The 21,322-nt window shown below is 35.3% G+C and overlaps 3 protein-coding genes across 3 annotated transcripts; 2 read left to right on the top strand and 1 right to left on the bottom strand.

Annotated features, from left to right (window-relative positions):
* Positions 1-207: 207 nt before the first annotated feature.
* LOC146925342 (ribonuclease 1-like) lies at positions 208-880 on the top strand. Its single transcript, XM_085711961.1, has 2 exons — positions 208-372; positions 449-880. Exons 1-2 carry the CDS (start codon positions 208-210, stop codon positions 878-880), a joined length of 597 nt encoding a protein of 198 aa, XP_085568087.1.
* Positions 881-6,831: 5,951 nt separating this feature from the next.
* Positions 6,832-16,079, top strand: LOC146925343 (Nucleoporin, Nup133/Nup155-like protein). Its single transcript, XM_085710292.1, has 8 exons — positions 6,832-7,139; positions 7,220-7,344; positions 8,906-10,705; positions 11,486-12,204; positions 12,287-12,439; positions 13,117-13,444; positions 14,061-14,131; positions 15,204-16,079. The coding sequence occupies exons 1-8, from the start codon at positions 6,961-6,963 to the stop codon at positions 15,753-15,755; spliced, it is 3,927 nt and encodes a 1,308-aa protein (XP_085566418.1). The 5' UTR covers positions 6,832-6,960; the 3' UTR covers positions 15,756-16,079.
* Positions 16,080-16,436: 357 nt separating this feature from the next.
* Positions 16,437-20,336, bottom strand: LOC146925344 (calcium-transporting ATPase 12, plasma membrane-type-like). The gene is made up of 2 exons (XM_085710293.1): positions 19,482-20,336; positions 16,437-19,319 (listed from the first exon to the last, which is right to left on the bottom strand). The coding sequence occupies exons 1-2, from the start codon at positions 19,905-19,907 to the stop codon at positions 16,578-16,580; spliced, it is 3,168 nt and encodes a 1,055-aa protein (XP_085566419.1). The 5' UTR covers positions 19,908-20,336; the 3' UTR covers positions 16,437-16,577.
* Between the last annotated feature and the right edge of the window lie 986 nt (positions 20,337-21,322).

Below are 21,322 nucleotides of genomic sequence, written 5' to 3' on the forward strand. Positions count from 1 at the left end.
AACCTTCATATTTGCATGAATGAATGCACATAAATGAAGTGTGGTAAAATTATGATTATAAATACCACTAACGCATTGGATCAACAAAGAAAAACTTTTTTGTAATGACACGTTGGGTCAAGTTAGTTCTTATTTTATGTTTTTTATATTTTTTTTATATCAACCACTAAGCTACAAACAACTAACACATACCCTTTCGATGCCTATATGGTGGTTGCTCAATGGCCACTAACGGTTTGCAAGGCTCCACAAATATGTGTGAATACACAATGGGGAGCTTTTTTTGTTCTCCACGGCATATGGTCGGTGTATACTATTGATCTTACCAAAAATCCTGTGCCAATAGACAGAAAAGCAATTCCTTATAACGAGGTAATCTTATCTTAACAATTGTTCTATTTCCATTAATTTTATATTCACTAATTTTTTTTCCATTTTATTTGTTCAGAGTATTTTTTCGAATAAAGTGAAGGAGATGCTCGAGAATGATTGGTCTGATTTAATCGGTGGAGACAACAATTGGTTTTGGCAACATGAATGGGATTTACATGGGAAAGCTTCCAGTTTAGATCAAGAATTTTTTTTTATAAAAGACATACAACTTTTGTCTGTTGTTGATCAAGACAGAAAGTATGCAAAGGCTAATATAATTGCAAGGGATATTCCATATGATAAAAAATATATCAAAACCGAACTAGGAAGGTTAATGGATGGAGTTGAACCTATACTTGTCAGTAGAGGTAATAAAAACAATCGTCAATTAGCAGAAATTCATAGTTGCTTAAACATGACTAACCATTTCGTAGCATGTGGTCCTGCGAGCCAACAACTACCAGATATAAATTGTGATCTATCATCAGTTGTATTATTTCAGTCATAAAGTATAAGTATGTAATTTCTATTAATAATAATAATAATTTTTTTAACCCATATGGGTTAAATGGTTTGTGTTGATTATTCAATGAATTTATAGTATGAAATTACGGAAGTAAAATTAGAGTGGGATCCTCAAAATTGTATTCAGTAACAAAGTAAAAGTTCGTTAAAGAATGTTAAAGTGGATGTTTCTAACATTACTCTATATTACAATCAAGAAGTTAATTCAAAATATTCCTCTAAAAAAAGATCATTTCAAAATATTGTTATTATAAATGAACTGATGCAAATAAGAACATGATAACGAATGCACAAATTATGTTTGATTGTTATGAGATGAAATTGATTTTGACTTCAAAATTGATTATGCTTAAAGCCTTTCATATATATCGGTTTGTTGTGTTATGTATTCACAATCTTAATATTTGAAGTTATTGCAAATTATATATCAATAAATATGCAAGAAGAAACGAGACAATTTATTTATTTCACTTTAAGTTAAATATTTTTATTTAATGATCATTGTTCATAAATGTTTGAGTTATTTCAGAATTTGAATATGTTTTTAGGTGGTCAATGTCATTTATTTAACACATTATTCATAGCGTTGGTTTTAAAATAAAATGGAAAAACTTGTAAAACATTATAGTAGTATGAATGTGTATTGTAGGGAACTTGTGAGTTACTAGATTTTTTGTGCCCCAACACTAGTGTGTCAGATAACATATTCTATGAAATTTAATTTGCCTTACAAACTTGTAAAGGATGAGTGCAATGTAGTAATTGCATAAAATATTAATTGTATTGTTAATATTATGAACATATCTATAAGTTGAAAGTTCATGACTTAATGTGTTAGTATGCTATTAATCAGGATGAAACATGAATTGAGATCCATCATTTTTGATACCATGGAGAATATGTCTCCACGGAAATCATAATGTTTGGTCATAGTACTCAGAGCACTAAATGACAAATAAACATTATGCGGAACAAATTCTATGCTTTTACAGAACGCACAAACGATAGATTTGAGGTTGATATGAGTGATAACCGAGTCAGACCTACCCAACATCAAAGTTGAATGATCAATAATCTCAGCCAAACACTTTGCAGAAGTTTCCTTTAACACATCATTTTCGCCGCTTATTAGGGAATGTAAAATAAAGCCCAAACTAGTTCTCGCATCTTCAGCATCATCATCTAGTTTAAGCATAGAATCAGTTGCATTTGCAGCTAACATAATCAAACAAAAATTATTCATAGCATCATCCACTAATTGCCAACTGTTTCTTCTCTAATTCTCAACCGTAAATGGTGATACTAGCTTCATGGTATCAGAACCACGTAATTGTAAAACTAAGGCCAAACAATCACCTCCAGTATTAGGAATGCTCAAAGCAATACTTTTTCTCTTGAGTGTTTTCAATAATGCATGAACAAGTGCCGAATAAAAACGCTTTACAATATCATGCGAACGACCGCTTGACGAACCAGATCTTACTTTACGTTCATTGTCAAATTCATTCGCAGAAATGAATATCCAAAATTCAATAACATAGAGTGCAACAATCTCCACATCATTTTTCATGCTTTAATTGTGACTTTTATTAGATCTTCATTGCATTCACCCAAACTTCCATAGTGTTTTTCTGCAATAGTAGTCAAGCAGCCAGTCGCTTCTTGTCAGATATCTATAACATGTGAAAAAGTTGCTTCATAAAGGAAGTTCAATATCACAATACAATTACTGATAGACAAAAATTCTGAGGCAAATTCTAATGCCTAATTAATGGTCTGTAATGGAGCCAATCTAACAACATTGCTTTCGTTTAAACAGTTCACTCCATTGAAGACAACATTGAGTATAGAGTAATATTCCGAAACTAGGGAACAATATTAATAAATGTAACCAAGTGTTTCAATTGGTTTTTGCATATTGATAGACTTTTAGCAAGTGTACTAAAAATGCATCGAAGTAGTAAAAATATCGATCCCACGAGGACTATGTTAATCTCAATTCAGCAATAAGGTTAATATTTAGGATGTGTAAAATATTTTGTTTGCCACTAGGCAGTAGATTTGATTTGCATAAAAAGTAAACCAACAGAAAATAGATATAGTTTTGGAAAAGATAAAGAGAGATGAGATTAGGTCTTTCGAATCATCTATGTTCCCCTAATTGGTATGCTGCACCTATTCTTATGAATGATTTTCTAGTCCCACGATAGTTAACAAAATAGTCCTAATCAATCCCTTGAGTTAGGACCCTCCTCTTAAACTACAACCCCTAATTCCTTAGGTGGTCTAATAATCTTTGAAGGTTTGAAGCACGTTAACTTAATATCACTAACAAACGATTATCTATTCCTAGACTAACCATGTGTATTAGAACAATTCAATTAAGTCTAAGTAGAAAGCTATGGTCAGTAGTCATTCATTCTCACTAAATCATATTTATATTTGATCAGGATATAAAAAGCATTAAGAACAATTGAATTGAATAAAGATTAAATAATCATTCACAATAAATAGAGTTTCACAGCAACATGGTTCAATTAGGGTTACATAAAATCATCTCAGACCTAATTTCTAGAGAATTAGCTAGACATGATAAAAGGAATAAACAACATAGTAAAGAAAATAAACCGGAGAAGATTCATGCACTGTTGTGATGATGATTCCTCTATGTGCTTATCTCCACCATGTGCCAAAACCTTATGCTTCCATCCACTTCTCTCTCGTGATGCGTGCGGCTACTTTCTTTTCCAAATTGTGATCCATTTGTTTCCAAAACGTGAATACTTTGTTCCTGTGCGTGGTCTCCTTTTATATAGGCACATGAACCTATTTTCTTTCTTTCTCCCCAAGCATAAGTCACGTTTTTCTTTCTTTTGATTTGCTAAGCCCAATATATTTTTTCTCATAACTTTTTATTCACACCTCCCATTTTGTGACATTCTTTTGTTTTCTTGTGCCTGAAACTGATTTTTGTTTAAATAGGCAATTCTGCTCGCCTAAAATCGTACTATGATTACATAAATCGTACCACGATTAGTCCATTAAACCCTAATTTCCTTCCAGATCCTTCTTGAAATCGTATCACGATTGGTTGAATCGTACTGCGATTAAGCTTCATCCAAAACATGCGTTCTGACTTCAAAAATCGTATTACGATGGTGAAAATCGTACCGCGATTCCTGGATTCCAAGTCTTCCAATTTTATTACTTTTCTTGCTCTTTTTGCTGCTTAAACTTGCTTGTGAACTCAAAAATATCATGAAAAAGACTCTAAAAATAGTGCATGACTGACTGTCATCACATATTATGATGATTGTTTCACATCTGATCAATATTTGAACTTAAAAGATTGAAAACATCACTCAAAATGTTTACTCCAATAGAATTCAACTTCGGTATAAGTTTTACTGCAATTGCTTGAGCAGCTTTAGAGTGAGAAAACAGTGTTTGCGTCATATTGTCTTTTATTTGAGATGTATAGGAAGCGGACAAATCATTCCAATTTTTAGCAAATCCTCGTGAGTGCAATGGAGAAAAGAGAGCTTTACATGTTTTTACATGCTGTCTCCCTGATGTGCAAAGACTTATTATCATCAGCCAGCTCAGTAGTGAGACACAAAAAGTAATTCATATAACTTTGCTCATAGAGATTCAACAATCTATGTTCAGCAGATGCATAAACAGTTGGGTGAGTGGATAACAAATTTTCAAGGACTGCAGTAATGTTTGCACAGTTTATGCACTTTTATAGAATGGCGTTAATCTTGTTTTATCGGAATAACATATCAAATGATATTAGATTTTCGTAAAAATTTACGTAAATGATCTATGTGATATAAATTTACAATCCAACGGTCAAACTTGAAAAATATGCACCAAATAAAATGATATTAAGCGGTGTAACATTATATCGGTGCAATTTGATCTCTTCTCATATATATATATATATATATATATATATATATATATATATATATATATATATATTGGTCTTTTTTGTTTTTTTACTCAAGAATTTGTAACTATTTAACTACATATTCAAAAATGAATATGTTTTGCTGATATACGTGGAGTAGCCAAAAATCAAATGGTGATTCAGGTTAGATACAACATTAGATCAATAAATCTACTGAGTAGAGACGGTTGAAAACATTTAGTCACGTTGTTGAACCCCAAGCCATACTGCACCATAGGTCTTGAACAAGCATTATAGACCTGGAGCATTTCTCACAAAGTAGTTTAATCTTGTGGCAGAGACAATCTTCAAAAGCTGACTCGCTTTGCATTAGACTTATAAATCATCCAATTTTGTTGTAGAATACTTTTGTAAAAGGTTTGGTGTAGTGATAAAAAGACATATAAGTGCAAATACTTTTGTAAGTGCTATTTGTGCCAGAATATCTTCTCTGTCTTGGACTAAGTTACCATCCTCTCGCGATAAAAGATTATTTACAAAAAAAATATTAGACAATTATTTATTGTTAGTTTTTTTTTTGTTATGAGTTAAATATTAAATGAGTTGGGCTCCGAAACTCACCAATGTTAGTACAAACCTCAAGACTTAAGTTGTCAAGAGTTTAATCTACGACACAATGCCTCAACTACTTTAATAGTCGAGCTTACTTAATAGTCTTTTTGCTATAACATTTCATTTTGAACCAAATTATTGTCGATGTAAAATAGTTTTACATTTACATCTGTTTAGAATCCACTATGTGCCATATCACCACACCTTTGTACACTTATTTTGAAACTAATTTTATTTTTTTTCTTATTAGGTAAATTTACTACTATTAGTTTCAAAAAATATTTTATTTTTTGTCACCTCATGAAAATATTGTTAACTTTGCCGCATGTAAGCTATTCTCGACACACCACTATTTGCAGAAGTTGAGAATGATAGAATAACATGGATGATGGAATATAACGGGAGGTATACTGTTAAGACTGATTATAAACTGACTATGATGGAGTTGATACATACTGATCGATTCCATGTTGAAGGAGAGTGACATAAAATTTGGAAGGTGAATTCCCCTCATAAAGCTCGTAATTTGTTATGGAGGATCTGCAGAAAGCATGTTTCGACGTGTCTCCGATTACAATCACGACATGTACAATGTGAGATGATTTGTCCTTGGTGTGATACGACTGTTGAGGATGATTGCCATGCTTGTGTGGGTTGTAAGGTGGCGCGTGAGAGTTGGTATTGGGCAGAGCTTTTAACCGTGCAGTTTGGCAGATTTTGTTTTTGATATACGTCGTTCAGAAAGCCGAGACATTGTAGGTCAGGTTGCTTTACTCTTTGACAAATTTGAGCTGCACGTAATGATGTCATTTGTAATGATGCTCATCACATTGGGAGGACAACACTAGATGCATGACAACAATGACAAGAGGTCATAAACAACATTCACCACCGGTTGTGCACCACATACAAAATAAAGTTCAAGTTTGGGAGAAACCGAGCGAGACACGGTTGATATGCAATGTGGACGTCGCGTTTCATGACTGTAACCATATTACATCTTTTGAGTGTTGTGTTAGAGACGCCCTTGGACAATTTATTCGGGCTCAAACGAAACGGCAACGGGCAAACATGACAGTTTTGGAGGGGAAGACAGTAGCCTACTCGAGGCCCTTCACTTTGCTGATGCAAACAGATGAGATCATGAGATCAGATTGTCTTTGAGTCCGACTCATCTACTCTAGTGCAAACTCTATCGTCTCCTGGCCATGGTGATTCAGAATTTTATGCTATTGTTTCTATCATTATTTATCAGTTATCTTTACATTCCAACTTCGGGGTGAAATTTGTTAGGAGACAAACGAACATAGTTGTGAAATACTGATATCTCATTTCATGCAAGTGTAAAACGGTTTTACACTGACAGTTCACAATCATTGAAAAATGGAAAACATCGTACTCCATCTATTCTCCTCGTTTCATTTCCCTCTCGCGTTTCAAATAATTTCATTCTTTCTTCCTCAACTATCTTAGTCAGAGTGTGACTGTAACTAAATCCAAAAACCCTTCCATAAACCCTAATTTTCGAATCAGTCATGTTTTCAACTGGACCGAAGAAGAAGAAGAACAATCCTCGCACTCCTCCCACACTATCCGATTCTCCGGTAACTCCGTCACCGCTCCGACGAACCTCATTCAACGATACCGCCATCCCTAACCGTCCTCCCACCGGCACTCCCGCTCCTTGGACACCTCGCTTATCCGTTCTCGCCAGGTACTTCACCGTCTCTCTGATTAATTCCGAATTCTGTTTCTGGAATTTCTGATTGATTTGATTGGTTTTTGTATGTGTAGGGTTCCGCAAGTGAATAGAAATGGAAAAGAGGATGATAATGATCCGATTAAACCGGTTTTTGTTTCCGAGTTTCCGAAAGTTGTTTGTGATGAACAAGCTACTTCGTTGCAGAGACGAGTTTCATGTAAGAATCATTTTTCAATTTAGTGAATTAATTAGGCCTTGTTTGGTTGGATAAATAGTTTAATGTGAAGGTTATAGCAAATGTATAAGCTTAAAGATAAAATAAAGTTAAATTGTTCACTAAGCTGGTTTTATTAGCTAACTTTGAGAACTTTATGAAAATAAGCTGAAAATAGTTAATGAACATGTCATAAACTACTAAATTCATCAGTTTATCGGATTAATTAGGCGCTGTCTGGATTGACTTATCCAAGAGTATCTACCGACATACATACGTTTTGTGACGCTGTTTCGGAGAACTTATGAGAACAGCTTATGACATTGTTCATAAACTGTTTTAGCTTAATTTTACATGTTCTTGAAGATAAAATTAAGTTAAATTCTTTTCATATAAGTTAAATTGTTTTCATATAAGTTCTAATTGTTTTCATAAGTTATCTTAGAGAACTTATGGAAATAAGTTGAAAATACTTTATGGACATTCATAAACTATTGATTTCTCGATTTATGTAATTAATTAGTACATGTTTGGATTGAGTTATTTGAGAGTATCTAATGATATAAGTTTTACGAGGCTGTTTTGGAGAACTTAAGAAAATAGTTTATGACATTGTTAGTAAGCTGTATTCAGCTTATTTTCGTAAGTTCACCAAGATAGATTATGAAAACAGCTTATAGCATATACAAAAACAATTTAAATTTATTTTATCTTGTTTTCAGTTTAACTTGTAGCTTATAGCATAAGCGCTTATCATAATAAGCGCTTATGTATAAGCTATTTCCATGATAAAAGATGAAATAAAGTTAAATTGTGTTCGTTTAAGGTATAAGCTGTTTTTGTAAGCTCTATTGGAGAACTTATGAAAATAAGCTCAAAACAGTTTATGAACATGTTAGAAGCTATTGCATTTATTAATCTATTGAATTAATTAGGCCTTGTTTGGATAAACAGTTTAATTTTCAGCTTATAGCATTAGCGATTATCATCACAGTTTTGTATGTATAAGGTATTTCTATAACAAAAGATGAAATAAAGTTAAATTATTTTCGTGTAAGGGATAAGCTGTTTTCATAATTTATCGTGGAGAACTTATGATTGTAAGCTGAAAACAGTTTATAAACATGTCAGAAACTATTGCATTTATCAATTTATTGAATAAATCAGCCCCTGTTTGAATTGACTTATTTGAGCGTGTCCACTGACATACGTTTTGCGAGGCTGTTTGGGAGAACTTATGAAAACAGTTTATAACATTGTTCATAAGTTGTTTTAAGTTTATTTTTATATGTTTTCCAATATAGATTATGAAAACAGCTTATAACATATACATAAACAGTTTAACTATTTTATCCTTTGTTATAGAAATAGCTTATACATAAGCACTTATCATGTAAGCGCTTCTGCTATAAGCTCCAAAGAAGCTGTTTATCCAAACAGGGCTCAATTAAACATGTGTAGTATTCATAATTTCGTAATCCTTTAATGCCTTATAGTTTTGATGTGTGTGTGTGTGTGTGTGTGTTTGGTATTTATTTATTTATGATGTAATTTTGTGATGCAGTTGAAGACTGTGGCGGGTATGGTGGGATTGACAAGAGTACATCTCTTGCTTGGATCATTTGTGGAAGCAAGGTCTTTGTTTGGAGTTACTTATCGCCCGCGTCTTCTATGAATTGTGTTGTTCTCGAGATTCCTTTCAATGATGTTGCCAATTACGATACTGGTAGTTGGTTGGTTTCTGTGGTTAATTGTGATAGCTCCTCTTTTGGATTAAATAAGGCTGCGAAACATGTTGCGGTTGTTTTGTGCAATAGAAAAACTCGGGCAGTTATATACTGGCCGGACATCTATTCTCAATCGAGCAATGCTCCTGTCACTAGTCTTGCGTCTTCTGATGAGTTGGAGGCTGTTGGTGAGAAAACACCCTTCAAGAGGCAGACACGGCAAAGTAAGCAGGAAACTGATTTGAATGAATTGAACGCATTTAATTCTGTGATTGCTTCTGCAGTTCCCGGTTATAGCTTGGCATGTATTGCCCTTGCGTGTAGCTCAAGTGGTGAGCTTTGGCAATTTGAATGCAGTCCTACTGGCATTCGTCGAAGGAAAGTATACGAAATTACTTCCCGTTTCCCTCTCAAAGGCGGTGATTTGGGTAAACTCGTGAGCAACAAAGGGTACCCAAGGTCTTTGACATGGCGTTTTCCATATCATTCTAGTAAGGAATCAAATCGACAGTTTTTGGTGTTGACAGACTGTGAGTTACAGTGTTTCAGAGTCGAGTTTAGTTCTGGTATGAATGTTTCAAGGGTTTGGTCTCAGGAAATTGTTGGAACAGATGCTGAGCTCGGCATTAAGAAAGATCTGGCAGGTCAAAAGGGAATCTGGCCTCTTGATGTGCAGGTAGATGATCATGGTAAAGTGATCACCATTCTCGTTGCAACCTTTTGTAAGGACCGGATTAGCAGTTCAAGCTACATGCAGTATTCTCTTTTGACCATGCAATATAAATCAGGATTAGATGTAGAGAGTACAAATGAGAGGATTTTGGAGAAGAAAGTCCCTATTGAAGTTATAATCCCAAAAGCTAGAGTTGAAGATGAAGACTTTTTGTTTTCCATGAGGCTTCGAATAGGGGGGAAGCCATCAGGATCAACAGTCATAATATCTGGTGATGGAACAGCAACTGTCTCCCATTATCATAGAAACGCTACACGTCTCTATCAATTTGATTTACCATATGACGCTGGAAAAGTATTAGATGCTTCAGTTCTTCCTTCTGCAGATGATTATGAAGAAGGTGCATGGGTTGTATTAACAGAGAAAGCAGGAATATGGGTAATACCAGAGAAGGCTGTCGTACTTGGAGGGGTTGAACCACCTGAGCGGAGCTTGTCACGCAAAGGCAGCTCAAATGAAAGATCTGCACAAGAAGAGACAAGGAATCTTACTTTTACTGGTAATTTTGCTCCAAGAAGGGCTAGCTCTGAAGCATGGGGTTCTGGAGATAGACAAAGGGCCGCTTTGAGTGGGATTACACGTCGAACTGCACAAGATGAAGAATCAGAAGCTTTACTGAATCGTTTTTTCAATGAATTTTTGTCATCTGGGCAAGTTGACGGGTCGCTTGAAAAGCTAGAAACTTCTGGTTCATTTGAAAGGGATGGAGAAACCAATGTTTTTGTGCGGATGAGCAAGTCAATCATTGACACCTTAGCTAAACATTGGACAACAACCAGAGGTGCAGAGATTTTGTCCATGGCCGTTGTTTCCACCCAACTCTTGGAAAAACAACAGAAGCATCAAAAGTTCCTTCACTTTCTTGCCTTATCCAAATGCCACGATGAGCTGTGTTCCAGGCAGAGTATGTAATTTGTGGTCTATTCTCCAAAATTTAATGTTTTGATTTAATCTTCAAACCACCTCTTTCGCAATACTACCATATCCAACTAACTTAGTTGCTTGTGTTTTAAACTGGTTGTTCCATCATGTTTATAGTTTCGCATCATTAAAAAATAAAATAAAATAAATAATAATAATAATAATAATAATAATAATAATAATAATTATTATTATTATTATTATTATTATTATTATAATAGTAATTGGCTGATCACTTTATTACAGATTTTGCAAATGGTAAAACAATCATACTTCTTGGGAAATTTTCTTGTGAAGTATTCTGTAAATTACTATAATGGGTGTTTCTTTTTTCTTTCTTTCACTGGTTGCTTATTTTTGTAAAGTTACTATACTGAGTGGAAGCTTAATTACCACCTTGTCTGCTCCTCTGCCTTCATAGTGTGATTAAAAGTATAGAGGATTAATTATCTTCTTCCATTTGCCTCTCATTTGAGATTTTAAAATAATATAAACTTAATTAGAGAGGAATGGAGCGAATAAATGAATAAAACAGACTTGAAAGTTGTTGACAGGATGATTTTTGTTATTTAGTCTTTTGATTTTAGATAAGCACGTGGATATACATTCTGGTTGTCATTAGGTTGCGGTTTTATGTGAGAATAATTTATGATTGAACAAATGATTTTGTTTTCTGAGCCTTTTTTAGATTGAATGAATAAATTAAGGTTTTAAAATAAATAGTTAGACATACGTAACTAAATTATGTTTTTTCAATTGCTAGGACATGCCTTGCAAATTATATTGGAGCATGGTGAAAAGTTATCTGCAATGATTCAGCTGAGGGAACTGCAAAATTTGATTAGCCAGAACCGCTCAACTGGTGTTGGATCCTCAAATTCCAATGTAGATATTCAGATGTCAGGTGCCCTTTGGGACATGATACAGTTAGTTGGTGAGAGAGCTCGCCGGAACACTGTCCTCCTGATGGACAGAGATAACGCCGAAGTGTTCTACAGTAAGGTTTCAGATCTTGAAAATTTCTTTTACTGTTCAGATGCAGAGTTGGAATATGTTATAAGACCAGAGCATCTGCTTGCAATCCAGATCCAGAGGGCGTGCGAACTCTCAAGTGCATGTGTTTCCATAATTAGAACATGCTTTGACTATAAGAATGAGAACCATTTATGGTATCCACCTCCTGAAGGTTTAACACCTTGGTATTGTCAACCTGTTGTCCGGAAGGGAATATGGAGTGTTGGTTCTATCTTGCTTCAGTTCTTAAATGATACATCAGGGCTTGATAAAACAGTAAAGTTAGAGTTGTATAATCATTTAGAAGCACTGACCGAAGTGCTACTTGAGGCATATTCTGGTGCTGTTACTGCTAAAATTGAGCGTGGAGAAGAACATAAAGGTCTATTAAATGAATATTGGGAGCGACGAGATGCACTACTTGGATCTCTTTATCACCAAGTTAAAGAATTTGAAGCTACCTATAAGGTTATTATTCAATTTTGCTTACCTTATCCTTGCAACCATGTTGTTGATTAAGAGTATAATCTTCAATTAATTACTTTTGCAGGATTCTATTGTAGTAGCTGAAGAGCTCAATGAAGAAGCCACTATGAAGATTACTTCGCATCTGCTATCAATCGCTAAACGACATGGATGCTACAAAGTTATGTGGACAATATGCTGTGATGTAAATGACTCAGAGTTACTGAGAAATGTTATGGTACGACTTACGAATTTGATTTCTCCTTTTGTATTGCTTTTGTTCACATATTCCAGATGTTTGCAGTGATGAATTTCTTAGCATAGCTACCCTTATCTATAGTATTTTATAGTATTCTAAGGGGGAATCGGATTTTACTGCAAATAAATATCTGCAGTTCTAAGACTGAAGTCCATAAGGAAAAAATATGAACAGTCCTATTCCATAGCTAGAGTTTATGGTTGTAACAGCCAATGCTCCATAAATATTACTTTGACCCAACCACAAATCGCAAAGTATCATCGAATTCACTGAGCGGCGCCTCATAAATTACCTCCCTTCTTTCATTTAAACCTTCATGTTGGGAAGAGCTTCTGTATACCAAAAACTTTACACTGCATTCCCCACCACTGCACAATACAGAAAAGGCGCCTTATTACGCAGCTCCTATAAACAGTCATTTTAAGTTGTTTATACCACCTAAACTAGCAATTTTAAATAGAACCCAATCCTTCCACGAAACATTAGGCAGTGGAACGTTGGTTTATGGTATCTATTTGGTGGTACTTGATCTTAAAGATTCTATATTTATTGTTGCCTGTTTTTAAGAAGTGTATTCTTGATAGTATTGATATACTACTCCCAGGTGTCTGCTTTCTTCAAATCCCCTTTATAATGTTGTTGCGGTTTGTGTGCAGCATGAGAGTTCAGGATCTACTGGGGGATTTAGTGACTATGTCTTCAAGAAACTTCATGAAAGCAAACAATTCTCTGAGTTGTTAAGGCTAGGGGAAGAATTTCCAGAAGAGCTGTCCTTTTTCGTGAAGGAGCATCCAGATCTTCTTTGGCTTCACGATTTGTTCCTTCATCATTTTTCCTCTGCTTCAGAAACACTTCATGCATTGGCTCTCACACAAAACAAGCAGTCTACTGCAGTGATAGAGGAGAATGAGCAGGTGGATATGAAGTTGAAACTGAAAGACAGAAAGAATCTTTTATATCTATCTAAGATTGCAGCCTTTGCAGGTATGGCTATTGTGTAGTTTTTCATGCCTTATGCAGATTGTTTCCTTTCCCTTCTATCTAGATATTTTCTTTCTGTAATAGATACTATCGTGAGATTATAGGTTGTTTTTATTTTCCTTGTCAATTGAAGTTTATCTCCCTCTTTCTCGGAATAAAATACCTAGTTCGTATCAATAGCACGTGAGGTTTTAGGCTATCCGATAATATCAATTATTGCAGTCACGTAATGGCAGCAGCTTTGCTGTTTCACTTTTGCTTATGGTTGGGAATTGTTGGATCACAACCCCGAAGCTTGGGAATCTTTTATTTGCTTCTCCCAGAAATATGTTCTGTGCTGACGTTCTTTGTGCTTAAATCATGGCCTATGCCGCTTAATATTCATAGATGCAGCAGAAATTGTCACATTCCTTAAGCATTGACTTAACTTACGCTATATGTGTGATCCGTAAGCCACTACTTTATATCATGTTAACCTTTAGATCTAGTTTTTAAATCACCAAAAAAAGAAGGGTGTTTTATTTTCAGACCTTCATTTTCTAATATGTATGCAACATTTCAATAATAGATGCCTAATAAAGTGCATTTATGATAAATACTATTACATTCTCTTCAACAGCTGGCAAAGATGCTGGTACTCAGGTGAAGGTTGATCGCATTGAGGCTGATTTGAAGATTCTTAAATTGCAGGTATATTTGAGTATAATTGAAAATTTCAATTTCAATTTGAAGATTTTTGTTTTCTTTTTCTTGATTGTGTTGATCATCATCCATTGAAATTGAAAATAGTAGACCTATATGAAGCCTGGACTTCATAAAGCCAAAGTTTAAAAGTGAACTTGCTGTGTTTAGAGAATAAACACGAGCCTTGATGCTAAAATGCTTTTAGTTTTCAATTAAACTCTTCTTTACAAAGTCCTATAGGTGTTAAGTAACCCCACCCAATTAGCTGTTACTCAATAAGGTAGTTGGTAGGAAATGATTAGATTTAGAGGGTTAGGCTGTGATGTATATGAAGAGGAAAGCTATCCAGTCATTTGCAAAAGTAATGGGGCTGTCAGACATAGGTTTATAAATAGTCGAAATTCTGCAATCTAAACAGTTATTATGTGGAATTCTTCCCTAAATTTTCTAAGTGCTAGCAACACTCGCTCTATCATTTTCTTTCCAACACTTCCTCTGTCCTACCACTTTATGTGGGACCCATTTCTTAAATGGTGAGACTTATATGAATTAACCGAATGAGAGTGTTGAAAAGAGTGTTTGAGGGAATATTGCTAGCACTCCTTATTTTCTAACAATATGTCGTGTTCTTATAAATTGGTACCAATTCTTAATACTACCTCCCTCCCTATATATAAGACCCTTTTGTGAAATTTTTTTGTCCCTTCTTATAAGACCCTTTTCAACTCACAAGATACATTAATTATCCTTTCACAAGACCCATTTCTCTCCTAATAATTTAAGGATAATTTTTGAAAGAGAATGTACATTGTCAACAAATTTAATGTACCAACTACTTTTATTAATTCTTGTGTTTTGGCCAAAAGGGTCTTATATATAGGGACGGGGAGGTAGTACATGTTTTGCAAAGAAATTGTCTGCCTAATGGCAGTTGAAGTTGCGTGACTGTTTTATGTGCCGCCTGCCATTTGAAATCCATATCTGCTTTAGTTCATGAGAGTTTGTTGAACCATGCACTGATAGATAAGCCTTGTCACATCCTGTTCATAACTTTTTCACTAATACACTTGGCCTGCAGGAGGAAGTAATGAAACATCTCACTTCACTTGAAGATAAGGAACTTGTGGATGATCAGCTGCTTCATCCAGAAGACTTAATTAAATTGTGCTTGGAAGGTGAAGAGCCGGAGTTCTCGTTGTGGACCTTTGACGTGTTTGCATGGACCAGTTCCTCATTTCGCAAGAGTCACAGAAAACTTTTGGAAGATTGCTGGAAGAAGGCTGCCAGTCAGGATGATTGGAGTAAATTCCATGATTCATACTCGGTTGAAGGATGGAGTGATGAGGAAACCGTACAGAACCTGAAAAATACTGTACTTTTCCAGGCTTCAAGCAGGTGTTATGCACCCCAAAGTCAAACTTTTGAAGAAGGGTTTGACCAGGTATTGCCTTTGAGACAAGAAAACATGGAGACTTCAACTTTGGGGGATATGAGCTCTTCAGTTGAAACAATATTGATGCAGCACAAAGATTTTCCAGTTGCCGGCAAGCTGATGCTAATGGCAGTCATGTTGGGTAGTGAGCATGGTGGTGATAACAGAATTGAAGAAGGGCCTTCCCCTATGGAATAGTGTGGTTGACGATCATTTCTAACCTTAATACAAGCTGGTGTGCAGGTTTGTGCTACATGTGAAATGCAAGTTTCGTGTTCATTCTTTTATTGTATGCGTTGTATTCACACATTAACCCTGTATGATATTGGTAGTGGTTCTGGATAGAAGTTATGGTATACAGTACATTTATGCCAGTATCAAAAGTAAAGAAAGTGGTTGAATATCAAAAGCAATGTTTCTTGTACACTGTTTTAACACCATTCCATACACAATGTTGAAATGATGTAGCAAAACGATGGATTGCTATTTGTGTTGAAATGATATATTTTTTATTTCTTTCTATTATTTTTGTTAACCAAAGCAGCTGTTTGATTATAATGTAATTAAAATATCACACAAATAACATTGATATTGGAATTTACTGAAACTAGTTAACTGGCTGTCTCTTAATTACATCAAATGTTTACATTGCAAATCTATGCATGTGTAAAATGTTACAAAAGAATTCATTGAAGTAAAATGCATATGATACACAGAAGTAAAGCATCACCTAAACTCTAACCTGGTATACTTGAACTTGTCCCTCGATCTCCCTTGATACGAAACATGATATGTGAACCTATTTGGTTTTGTATTCGGCAAAATGAAATTATTTGAATGACCATTTTCCCAAAAATGAGATTTTAGCCTATATGGTTAAAAGTTTGATAAATATTAATGTTGAATTTGTCTCTCGATGTCCTTTATTGCGTACCAAAATATTTGAACCAATTTCGTTTTAAATTTGGTAAATAGAAAGTAATCTGCTACTATTACATTAAGATGACCTACCACTAACAATTAATGAAATGCCATACCTGCTAGACCTAGAGGGAACAAAAGAAGCATCATAAATGGAAGCCCCCAATAAAAATAGAACAAAGGTTGTGGGGTAGACTCTGGAGAGTCCAAGGGTGAAGTATAACTGGTGCTGGAAAAAACTGAAAGAATCTTCTTCAAGATCCATTCAAGTACCCATGAAAAAGCACTAACCATAACACATATAGCCCATCCAGTGGCATTCAGCCGCGTGCAATATGCTAGGCCTTTTGCATACTCAATCACCAAAACCTGCATAACAAAACAACCTCCTAAAGCCACTGAGAAACAGGACTTCTGAACATCAACCTTGAAAACATTTGCTTTCAAGAAATCCATGATATTGAGCAGATTGAAGAACTGACATAAAAAGAATGTATTGAAGATCATGATTTTCCGCACTTGCTTTTCACTGTCAGTTACATGTCCCCCAAATTCAAGTATCATGCATGCAGAAGCCTGGTAAAAAACTTGAAAAACTATGTCTTTCCATATTGTCTTGGTTATAATTGTTTGATTCCTATCAGATCGTTGTTTGGCAAGCTTTCCCTCGCCACTGAAGTCCATCACCATCATTAGGCCACCCAAAAGATACATTAGTGCGTTCACCCAAACCAATTGGATTGCTGTTAGGGGAGAATCTCCTGTGAATATTGTTGTAATCAGGGTTATGAGTAACCCTGATATACCAACTGTTAGCTGAAGTTGAATGAACTTTTGAATATTGTGATATTCACTTCTGCCGGCCTTCACAATTGATTCCAATGCACTGAAACATGTGATGGATATACCAGAACTCTCTCTACTATCAATTATACTGCTTAGAGAGTTATGAACTATCCCTACATCAGCTAGGTTTAGAACTTCTGAAGCATGATTAGTTATTAGGCTTTGTTGTTCAATGAATGCAACCACGTCACCTTTGTCTTGTAAACATCGTACCATGAGAAGCTTGTCTTCAGGACTGAAACTTCCCATTGCAATGGCTTTATCCAGTTTAACTAATCTAGCTTTTCCATTCAAATCTTGAAGTTCCTTTCCTTCAAGGTGTCCGTCTACCAGCGACACTTCTATTCCCAGTTCACAAGCTGTTTCTGTCACTACCATGATGTCATCCGCTGAGACCAATTTGATCTGTATTCCATCATTTTGCAGATTTTTCAAAGCTAATTTTGTCGATTCTTGACATTTGTATTTGAGACCTACCAATGCTAACAAGGTCAATTCATCTTGCTTGAGTTCTTGCATATGTGTTTGTCTATAAGCAAATGCAATTGGCTTAAGGCCATTATCCTCCATCTCTTGAATCACCTGTCCATATTTGATTTTCTGATTTTCCATAGAATGGCATTCTCCTTGCCTATCATAGTATTGTGAACACATTTCCAATATTATGGATGCTGCCCCACTCCAGTGCAAGTGCATAACTTGTTCATTGGCCCTAACGTTTCTCACCAAAACTCCACTGCCCTCTTGGTTAGAGTCCAGTTTGCTATGTTTAAGAATGTGAAAGTTTTCTCTGAAAGATTCAATGTCCAATTTCCATGTTTTTTCTGCCAAAGAAACAAGTGAATTGGACACAGGAGAAGGATATAATCCCGGTGCAAGAACAGATAAACCAACTCCTTGTTTAAGCTTGTCAAGTACAACTAGATCTGTTTCTGATTCCTCAACCTTGCTGATATTTGTCTCCCCCTCTCCCATCAAAATTACACTAACCTCCATTGGTTTTGATATGATCCCACCAGATACATCGATGCAGATGACAGTTACCAGTCCCATCGCTGTACAAGCTGACAAATCATGAAGTACAACTTGATTTGGCACTACTTTATCATTCTGGTAATGGAGAGATAAAGTAACCATAATCGGCACTCCATGTTGCACACACAATATTACAACACTAAACAGACCTGCCAAAATTGAAATCCTTCCTCGTGGTTTAGAGAAAATATCATCAAGGAGTTGCGCCAACATGCCAACTGAAACATTATTCCCTTTAATATCTGGCAACCCGCCACCATCTCCATCTTTTTTACAAATTAGGCGAATAAACAACACAAGTGCAACCAGTGTAAAGATGAAAAGAGAAGCTTTGTCAAGGTAGGAAATTGGCTTCTCAATTAGACTTTCCAAAAGTCCTCTTTTTTTAGGATGATACCCCATTGAGCCCTTCATCTCAGTCGAATTTGATTTGTTTGGAACTGATGTCACAATCATCCATCCATGACCTTCAATCACCTCTGAGCCAGCTATAAGAAATGGGTTCTCCTCACAATCAATTTTTTCATTTTTCATTCCCTCAGCCAACACAAGGATGTCAGTGTCACCACTCGCTAGCAAACCATCTGCAGGAACCTTATCATGGGGCCTCAAATAGACCATGTCACCCACCACAATATCAGATACGGCAAGAGCAAGATTTACAGCTTGGGACACTTGACGTCTTTCAACATTGAATTTCAACTGACCTTTTTTCTTTGCCAGCTTCATCATTTTTCGCTCACGGCAAAAGTTAGTTATTGAAGAGAATGCAAGCAGAAGTAGAAGAGCGAACACCATGGCAACACCATCATGCCAACCATATTTGGGTCCCTCCTGCTTGAACTCTGTGGCAAAGGACAAAAAGGCTGAAATCAGCAGCATTGAAATTGTGTAAAGATTTTGCTTGCAGCTATTCCATAGAATGCCAGAGAAGCTTGCTCCAAGGTTCCTAGTGATTTTCTGTTCCATAAAACCAAAATTCCATCAACAAAACAAAATAGTACATCTTTCTCAAGCATTTGAAAACAACCATTGGTAAATAAATCCTTTCCTTTTTTACTTGATAAAATTTAGTTTGGTAACCAAAAAGGATGTAGCAGCAAATGAATAGGATTAGGATACCTCTGATGAGGGTTGGCTTTGACCATGAAGAACATCACAAACTACGCCAATCCCACCAAGCTCAAGAAGAGATTTCAAGTCCTTCTTTTTCACAATTTCAGCAATATCCCCCTCTTGAGTATGAGAGGGTATATCAATACCAACAGAAGATTTGGCAGAGGAGGTTCTAGCAGGAGGACTAGGAGGCACTGAGGTGTATGGTACTGAAGAGAGTGGTGATGGTGGAAGAGATTCTATTTCTTCATAGTTTGCACTAGAAGTTGTAGGTTTCTTCAAGGAGATAAGGAACCCTATGTATAAGCTTTTACGCCATTTCTTGTTGTACTTGCTACTGCTGGTAGTAGTAGTGGTGGTAGTAATGAGTAAGCTAGCACCAAGTTCTATGTTGGCACCATCTGATTCCAAGGACATGCTTGCTTGTGTCATGTTTGTTAGTTGTGACAGTTATGGTTGAATTGATGGCAGGAAGAACAAGGAATGATTTGAACAACCTTTATGATATATGATTATTTCTTCAAATTGAAACAAATTTACATTTGTTTGTAACACTTGTTCTCAAAAAATGTTGTTTATGTTTTCAGACATTCATTATGGCATGTGTCCAAATAGGCTTAGGTGTTAGGTGGAATGAGATGGAGAATCCCACACAATATGTGGTCTAACAAGCAAGGAAAAATGTTTGGCAATACAAAATCAATGAGTTATAGATTTAGTGAAATTGTAAGCTCATACAATTAACATCAATTGGAAAATATTAAGCTCAAATGGGAGTGATGGTTTAGTTATCAAAAAAGGAAACGGCAGTGGTGATTTTAAGCTGCTAATTGAACATGTCTCCTAACTGTATTTAGGTATGCTAAACTAACGAAAGCTTAAGGTCCATTTTATAGAACTCAAAGGCTAATGGCTAATGCAACTTAGAGTGAACTTAAGTCGCATTAAATCTCTGCCCTTGATATTATATTTCATTTCATGCTATGAACTGTTGGATACATGCCACGTTGCCACATTTTAGACGCGTTACGCGTATGTTGTTAGAAAAATTTGCACGTAACCAATTTAAGGGCAGTAATAACATTCCTAAAAAATAAAGAGTAAGGGTAGTAATAATAGTATTATACGTAATCAAAATTTTCATGGAAGAGATAGATGTATGGGGTTGTCATGTCAGAAAAAATGTACCAAAAGTCTTTACCATTAATGGCCGGCTTCATTTGTTTTATTTAGCCACCATAGAATAAAAAATTGTACCAATTTCCAAACACCAATTTTCTCCCTTGAGTTCCTTGTACTAATGCAAGGGAAGCATTATAAATTCAACTCAATTGTTATTTTCTATAAAAGAACAAATATATTCAGTAAAAAATAGAACTATATCTTGTAAAAAGAGTTCAAGAAAACTGTGTAAATTTATAACATTGTTTTTTGAGGTGGAGAATTTTACATTTATAAAAAAAATGGAAATGCTAACATATATCCTCAGACACAAGTTCTTATAATTACTACTAATAAATTCTTTAACATGTTCTTTTATGTCCTTAGAAAAAAATGTTCTTTTATGTCACAAGTTAACATACCTATGCTCTTTTACGGAAAATACTTGGGTGACATAATGTCACTGTGACATTAAATCTGGGCCACACAAAGGTGTTGTGTTGTGTGGCCCAGATGTGTTGTATGTGTTGTGTGGCCCAGATGTTGTGTGGCAATGTGTGTTGTGTGGCCCAGATTTAATGTCACGGTGACATTATGTCACCCAAGCGCTTCCCCTCTTTTACGTCCTTAGAAAAAAATGTTCTTTTATGTCACAAGTTAACATACCGTTAAAAAACCCTATTCAT

The sequence above is a fragment of the Medicago sativa genome, chromosome 5, assembly GCF_051527215.1.
Source record: "Medicago sativa cultivar Bolivia chromosome 5, Bolivia_mono, whole genome shotgun sequence".
Lineage (NCBI taxonomy): Eukaryota > Viridiplantae > Streptophyta > Magnoliopsida > Fabales > Fabaceae > Medicago > Medicago sativa.